General features: G+C 49.8%; 1 protein-coding gene across 1 annotated transcript in view; it reads right to left on the minus strand.

The window, feature by feature from the left end:
• Nucleotides 1–8,567, minus strand: part of LOC108798664 (protein-arginine deiminase type-1-like) — a 30,717-nt gene that overhangs the window by 20,550 nt on the left and 1,600 nt on the right. The window contains exon 2 of the mRNA XM_018570441.1: nucleotides 22–148. Within this exon, the coding sequence (XP_018425943.1) occupies nucleotides 22–148 (127 nt within the window). The remainder of the gene's footprint in view (nucleotides 1–21; nucleotides 149–8,567) is intronic.

Below are 8,567 nucleotides of genomic sequence, written 5' to 3' on the forward strand. Positions count from 1 at the left end.
GGTGGAAATATGAACTCTGACGCCCTTCTCAAGCGGCCATTTCTCTCCTTTTCCTGGTTTCCTGACCGCCTTGGAGTTGTAGAGCATGAAGACGTCAATGTTGCTGGTTCCGCGGACCTCGAAGGTCTCGGCCTCTCTGGGGAGATACCTGCCAAGGGACAAAGAACAAGTCAAAGGGTATGCGCCGCTGTGACATGGGGCGTCATTGGTCCTCGGGGACTGCGGACTGTAGTACAGAGGGACTGTATACACGGCTACGCGGATCAGGACGGGAATGTATATATTAAATACAGAGAACAATATATAAGCTTATATAACAATTCTTAGCGGTGCGCCGTCTACCCCCGCACACTCACCCCGTATATTATATGACGAACAATTATACTCTATGTGCCGTCTGTCATTATCTGAATTATATTTCCCTATAAAATTCCCTTTTATAGCAGCCAGAGGCTCCGGGCTCATCCCCAGACAGGCGGAGGAGAGAGTGCCGCCACTCACCTGGAGGAATGGACGTACTGACTGCATTCTGTGACCTCCTGTGACTTCCTATGACCTCATATAACCTCCTGTGACTTCCTGTGACCTCCTGTGACTTCCTATGACCTCATATAACCTCCTGTGACTTCCTGTGACCTCCTGTGACTTCCTGTGAGCTGACACCGTCATTATTATTATTATTGATTTATATTATGTAAACATAAAAACAGAACGAATCTCAGTATCTGATAAGAAAATCTTTACCATTCTCCACCCACATATAATACATACAGTACAACGCTACAGTCTATGGATCCTCATCACAAACAGAGCAATCCTGAGAATAAGAACAGATACCGAGAATGACACCCGGCATACAGGACAAGGGAAGTGGTACTGTGCAGAGTCCATACATACAGAATAAGAACAGATACTGAGAATGACACCCGGCATACAGGACAAGGGAAGTGGTACTGTGCAGAGTCCATACATACAGAATAAGAACAGATACTGAGAATGACACCCGGCATACAGGACAAGGGAAGTGGTACTGTGCAGAGTCCATACATACAGAATAAGAACAGATACTGAGAATGACACCCGGCATACAGGACAAGGGAAGTGGTACTGTGCAGAGTCCATACATACAGAATAAGAACAGATACTGAGAATGACACCCGGCATACAGGACAAGGGAAGTGGTACTGTGCAGAGTCCATACATACAGAATAAGAACAGATACTGAGAATGACACCCGGCATACAGGACAAGGGAAGTGGTACTGTGCAGAGTCCATACATACAGAATAAGAACAGATACTGAGAATGACACCCGGCATACAGGACAAGGGAAGTGGTACTGTGCAGAGTCCATACATACAGAATAAGAACAGATACTGAGAATGACACCCGGCATACAGGACAAGGGAAGTGGTACTGTGCAGAGTCCATACATACAGAATAAGAACAGATACTGAGAATGACACCCGGCATACAGGACAAGGGAAGTGGTACTGTGCAGAGTCCATACATACAGAATAAGAACAGATACTGAGAATGACACCCGGCATACAGGACAAGGGAAGTGGTACTGTGCAGAGTCCATACATACAGAATAAGAACAGATACTGAGAATGACACCCGGCATACAGGACAAGGGAAGTGGTACTGTGCAGAGTCCATACATACAGAATAAGAACAGATACTGAGAATGACACCCGGCATACAGGACAAGGGAAGTGGTACTGTGCAGAGTCCATACATACAGAATAAGAACAGATACTGAGAATGACACCCGGCATACAGGACAAGGGAAGTGGTACTGTGCAGAGTCCATACATACAGAATAAGAACAGATACTGAGAATGACACCCGGCATACAGGACAAGGGAAGTGGTACTGTGCAGAGTCCATACATACAGAATAAGAACAGATACTGAGAATGACACCCGGCATACAGGACAAGGGAAGTGGTACTGTGCAGAGTCCATACATACAGAATAAGAACAGATACTGAGAATGACACCCGGCATACAGGACAAGGGAAGTGGTACTGTGCAGAGTCCATACATACAGAATAAGAACAGATACTGAGAATGACACCCGGCATACAGGACAAGGGAAGTGGTACTGTGCAGAGTCCATACATACAGAATAAGAACAGATACTGAGAATGACACCCGGCATACAGGACAAGGGAAGTGGTACTGTGCAGAGTCCATACATACAGAATAAGAACAGATACTGAGAATGACACCCGGCATACAGGACAAGGGAAGTGGTACTGTGCAGAGTCCATACATACAGAATAAGAACAGATACTGAGAATGACACCCGGCATACAGGACAAGGGAAGTGGTACTGTGCAGAGTCCATACATACAGAATAAGAACAGATACTGAGAATGACACCCGGCATACAGGACAAGGGAAGTGGTACTGTGCAGAGTCCATACATACAGAATAAGAACAGATACTGAGAATGACACCCGGCATACAGGACAAGGGAAGTGGTACTGTGCAGAGTCCATACATACAGAATAAGAACAGATACTGAGAATGACACCCGGCATACAGGACAAGGGAAGTGGTACTGTGCAGAGTCCATACATACAGAATAAGAACAGATACTGAGAATGACACCCGGCATACAGGACAAGGGAAGTGGTACTGTGCAGAGTCCATACATACAGAATAAGAACAGATACTGAGAATGACACCCGGCATACAGGACAAGGGAAGTGGTACTGTGCAGAGTCCATACATACAGAATAAGAACAGATACTGAGAATGACACCCGGCATACAGGACAAGGGAAGTGGTACTGTGCAGAGTCCATACATACAGAATAAGAACAGATACTGAGAATGACACCCGGCATACAGGACAAGGGAAGTGGTACTGTGCAGAGTCCATACATACAGAATAAGAACAGATACTGAGAATGACACCCGGCATACAGGACAAGGGAAGTGGTACTGTGCAGAGTCCATACATACAGAATAAGAACAGATACTGAGAATGACACCCAGCATACAGGACAAGAGAAGTGGTACTGTGTGTGCAGTTATCTAATCATGACGTGTATGACAATAATAGTAACATATATAATACATGTATGATTACATACTTTGTAGCAATGTGTCACTCATCTGGTAATTATATGTGACAACATCTCTTCTGAACATACAGGTCACATGTGTCACTCGCCGCCAGTCATTCCTGAGTCCCCGTCACCAGCAATAATACTGCAGCGTGGACGGCTAATGTGACGTTGGCATGACGACAGGAAATATGTGCGGCACGCCGTGTCATGTGACACTCCTCATTTACTATTTAATCTCATTTTAATGAATATTCAGGCCGGGAAGAGTCACAGCCAGGACTGTCCTTCGGGGGAGCAGAGCCACTGGACTGTCACAGCTTCTCCTTCCCGTAATCCCTGGCCAGTAGAACGAGACAATTATTAAAGCGGAACTCCGCCACAAAAACTTTCAATGAAATATATTTACCCGCAAAGGAAATAACATTCTGACCCCCCGCCAAATATTGAGTAGGTCCCCCTTCTCCTGACCCGTCCAGGCATGGACTCCACTAGACCTCTGAAGGTGTGCTGTGGTATCTGGTACCAAGCCGTCAGTATCAGATCCTATAAGTCCTGTAAGGTGTGAGGTGATCGGCCTCCATGGACTTGGATCCTGGTGCCATCTCTTCCCCAGGTAAGTGAAGCACACGCACCCGGCCATACACATCAGATCCGGCCACCTTCTTCCATTGCTCCGTGCTCCAGTTCTGATGCTCATGCGCACAATGTAGGTGCTTTTTCGTGGTGGACACGGGTCAGCATGGGCCCCCTGACCGGCCTATCTATCAGAACCAACATTCACTTTATCAGCAATTAGATTTCCAGTATCTCTTCTATTGGATCGGACTACACGAGCCATACTTCCCTCTCCCACCTCTATCAAGGAGCCTTCCCTCCCCCTGTCCATCAATGAGCCTTCTCTCGCCCCCTCCATCAATGAGCCTTCTCTCGCCCCCTCCATCAATGAGCCTTCTCTCGCCCCCTCCATCAATGAGCCTTCTCTCGCCCCCTCCATCAATGAGCCTTCTCTCGCCCCCTCCATCAATGAGCCTTCTCTCGCCCCCTCCATCAATGAGCCTTCTCTCGCCCCCTCCATCAATGAGCCTTCTCTCGCCCCCTCCATCAATGAGCCTTCTCTCGCCCCCTCCATCAATGAGCCTTCTCTCGCCCCCTCCATCAATGAGCCTTCTCTCGCCCCCTCCATCAATGAGCCTTCTCTCGCCCCCTCCATCAATGAGCCTTCTCTCGCCCCCTCCATCAATGAGCCTTCTCTCGCCCCCTCCATCAATGAGCCTTCTCTCGCCCCCTCCATCAATGAGCCTTCTCTCGCCCCCTCCATCAATGAGCCTTCTCTCGCCCCCTCCATCAATGAGCCTTCTCTCGCCCCCTCCATCAATGAGCCTTCTCTCGCCCCCTCCATCAATGAGCCTTCTCTCGCCCCCTCCATCAATGAGCCTTCTCTCGCCCCCTCCATCAATGAGCCTTCTCTCGCCCCCTCCATCAATGAGCCTTCTCTCGCCCCCTCCATCAATGAGCCTTCTCTCGCCCCCTCCATCAATGAGCCTTCTCTCGCCCCCTCCATCAATGAGCCTTCTCTCGCCCCCTCCATCAATGAGCCTTCTCTCGCCCCCTCCATCAATGAGCCTTCTCTCGCCCCCTCCATCAATGAGCCTTCTCTCGCCCCCTCCATCAATGAGCCTTCTCTCGCCCCCTCCATCAATGAGCCTTCTCTCGCCCCCTCCATCAATGAGCCTTCTCTCGCCCCCTCCATCAATGAGCCTTCTCTCGCCCCCTCCATCAATGAGCCTTCTCTCGCCCCCTCCATCAATGAGCCTTCTCTCGCCCCCTCCATCAATGAGCCTTCTCTCGCCCCCTCCATCAATGAGCCTTCTCTCGCCCCCTCCATCAATGAGCCTTCTCTCGCCCCCTCCATCAATGAGCCTTCTCTCGCCCCCTCCATCAATGAGCCTTCTCTCGCCCCCTCCATCAATGAGCCTTCTCTCGCCCCCTCCATCAATGAGCCTTCTCTCGCCCCCTCCATCAATGAGCCTTCTCTCGCCCCCTCCATCAATGAGCCTTCTCTCGCCCCCTCCATCAATGAGCCTTCTCTCGCCCCCTCCATCAATGAGCCTTCTCTCGCCCCCTCCATCAATGAGCCTTCTCTCGCCCCCTCCATCAATGAGCCTTCTCTCGCCCCCTCCATCAATGAGCCTTCTCTCGCCCCCTCCATCAATGAGCCTTCCCTCCCCCGTCCATCAATGAGCCTTCTCTCCCCCCCTCCATCAATGAGCCTTCCCACCCCCCGTCCATCAATGAGGTCTTTGTTATGGGAGAGGGTGGAGACAAGACCAGTCACCCTGCATAAGGAGTGAGGAGCAGTGAGCGGTCATTATTACAGGAGGGGGCGGAGACAAGACCGGTCACCCTGCACAAGGAGAGAGCAGCAGTGACCGGTCTTTATTACTGGAAGCTCCAAGTCTCACACAAGCTTACCAAGATTTAAGAAGAAGAACACACATGACTCTTGTATGTTGTATGAGGACGATATCTGCTGATCCCGGAGTCCAGCTTTAAGTCCAGTTACTTAATGCGAATTAGCACAACACAGAGAAGTCAATTGTCACTAATGCCGCTAAGCTCCGGAGCTTTGCGCACACAAGACGCCGTGTCACATCAATCATCACATTTATAATCGTTTAATCCCGGAGCTCAGTCAGATATTTTCTGAGCCTCTTCAAAGGCTCTGGAACCAGTTTCAGTAATGAGGGAGATTTGTGACACTTCCAGGGACACTGCGGTGCTGTCCAATAGGGGCCCCCGATGACCTCCCAGTGAATATTGCGCAATCCTCCCCGCAGGTCATTGGCCGGTCCGGCTCTCCATTGTGCGCGGTGAGATATTGACGGAAATGCTTTATTCCTTTCACACCTTTTTTTAAAATTGCTTTTATTTCATAACATACCCCGGCGGTAGGCAACTTCGGCAACCCAGCTGTGGCGAGACTACAAATCCCAGAATGCCCCTGGGAGACATGCCCGTGGCTATCAGAGTCCTTGTAGTTCCACAACAGCCGTAGTGCCAAGATTACCCACCCCCTACATACTGGTTTTTCCCCAGCTCAGTGCTGCTGATCTTGTGCCCATCCACCCCCCCCTTCAGTGACTTCCTGTCTACATGCGCATGCAGGGCCGGATTTCCCACATGGCCAACCAAGGGGCAGCCTCGGGGCAGCAGGGAGTAGAGGGGCAGCAGGGGTGTGGACCCAATGCCAGCACAATGTGTTTTAGTCTTCACCAGGGGTACATGTGAGAGGGTGACAACCCAGGAGCACAAGTGAGAGGCAGGGACAGGGCGTTCCATAGAGGTTCCCACCGCACTCCCTTTTTTTTTCCCCGTCATGCCTGATGAAGGGACCCTGAGTGGCCACCGCAACGTTGCTTTATGACGAGACGTGTGCACATCAATAAAATGACCACTCGTTGAAGATTTTACTTTGGTGTGCTGGTGATATACTTTACTATAGGGACAGGGGGTTGTCACCCTATAACAGGAAGTGCTTGAACAAGGACCCTCATGGCGAGATCACCAGGGCATTTTCTAAAGATTGCAGATCTAAAAATAATGACAATTAGCATGATGAAGCTTGTATTGGATATTAGTGACGGGATCGATCTACTTTAGGCCCATCCAGAAAACTGTCCCCTCCCCCTCGTCACTCTCTGACCTCCGGCTTTAGAAATTACCTATAAAGGGGTCCAATGGACCACAAAGAAAAGAACACTGAACACCCTCATGTGACCATTGGCTGGGCAGCCTAGATTACTGGGGGCCAGTTTATAGGATCTGAATGGCACCCCAATGCACCGCCCCAATGCGCATGCATCGCAACCTAGCAACACACTAACTTGCATTGTCGTGCGCTGCGCTGGTGAAAACGCGGCATGCACCTTCCTTTGGTTTGCCCTTACGCAACGCACGTTGGCCCAGACCAAGCGTCCACTCACAGCCACCTCACTGGCTACATTGTATTCAGCGAAGGCGTGAAAAAGATACATTTCCTGTTTCTTAGGCGGAGGACAGAAAACATGACAGTTACTGCAATCATCCCCGACGTGAGATCACCCGCTACAAATCCTCTATTCATACACATGACGGGGGCGGAGTCCGGCCTTGAACCCTCTGCACCCTGCGCGATGTGACGAGATGTCAGGCTACGCCCACTGCGGGCGGACTGAGTCACCCCCGGGAATGTGGAGGGTCACACCGCTGGAACCTGACAAGTGTAACAGTTACGTTTCCTGCAGGGAGCGAGCCGGGCCCGGGACTGTTCTGGTAGGATCCGGGACCCGTTAGGAATGTGGACTGCAGCTCGGCATGCATGGAAATGGATATGAAGGCGAGCAATGCAATCCTGGAGCTCCACTTTAAAGTGGAAGATCGGCTTAGAATGAAACAGCCATGTAACACATTGATCGGTGCACGGCGCCATGTTTGACTGCTGTCCACACTCCGGTTGTGCAGCAATCAATGTGCCGGTGACACCATCCGACTCATGGTGTCACCGACTCCCCCCTTTCCTTCCATGCTAGTAGAAAAGTGCGATTCGTTTTGTTTCCCGAATCAAAATTCGGACGAATTATCCAGAATTTGAACATTCGGACACATCCGAATTTCCGAGTCCCAATGCATCCGAGTGTGTCCGATATTCCGTTTCCAAATTTCAGATCCCATCCGAATTTCGTTCAAAAATAAAACTGAAACTGAATGGGACATGTGACTTTTCTGGCCAATCAGATGTGTTTTTCGGTTTATTGCATCCGAATGGGTCTGAATACAAATTGTCGTTACGACAACATGGGAGCCATATACGGTATATACATATAATACTAAAGCTGAGGCTCCCAGACCCGAATGGTGTGTCATTTGGGACCCGTGTGTCATTTGGGACCCGTGTGTCATTTGGGAGCTCCTGTATGCCATTCGGGTCTGGGAGCCTCAGCTTTAGTATTAATACCTGTATACGGTTTTCTGTTGTATTCGCAATTAATATTCGTAAACTCATCCGAAACTAACGAAAATTCTGATTTCGTCCGAATCCGAAAGCCAAACGGAATTGATTTTCGGATCCGAATCCCGAAATAACGAAATAACCGAACCGAATTTTTCCGCAGCATACATGTCTACATGCTAGTGATTGGGAAGTCTGACTGGAAACTGATTGCCGCCAGTTCACCGGTTTTCCTTCCTGGGACCACTTCTGGTCGGTTCTGACCACTGCAGACCGGGAACATCCCACAAGAGCCGCAGTGTTGGAGTGGCTCTGACCCAGCCGTCTAGGATCACAATTTGGTCCCTCAAATCCTTCCACTTCTCCATTATATCTGCTCCCAACACATCAACTTCAGGGACAAAATGTTTACTTCCTGTCTAATATATCCCCCCACTTCCAGGTGTCATTGTAATATATCCCCCCACTTCCAGGTGTCATTGTAATATATCCCCCCC

Source organism: Nanorana parkeri, unplaced genomic scaffold (assembly GCF_000935625.1).
Source record: "Nanorana parkeri isolate BGI_ZX_2015 unplaced genomic scaffold, ASM93562v1 scaffold1533, whole genome shotgun sequence".
NCBI classification, from domain to species: Eukaryota; Metazoa; Chordata; class Amphibia; order Anura; family Dicroglossidae; genus Nanorana; species Nanorana parkeri.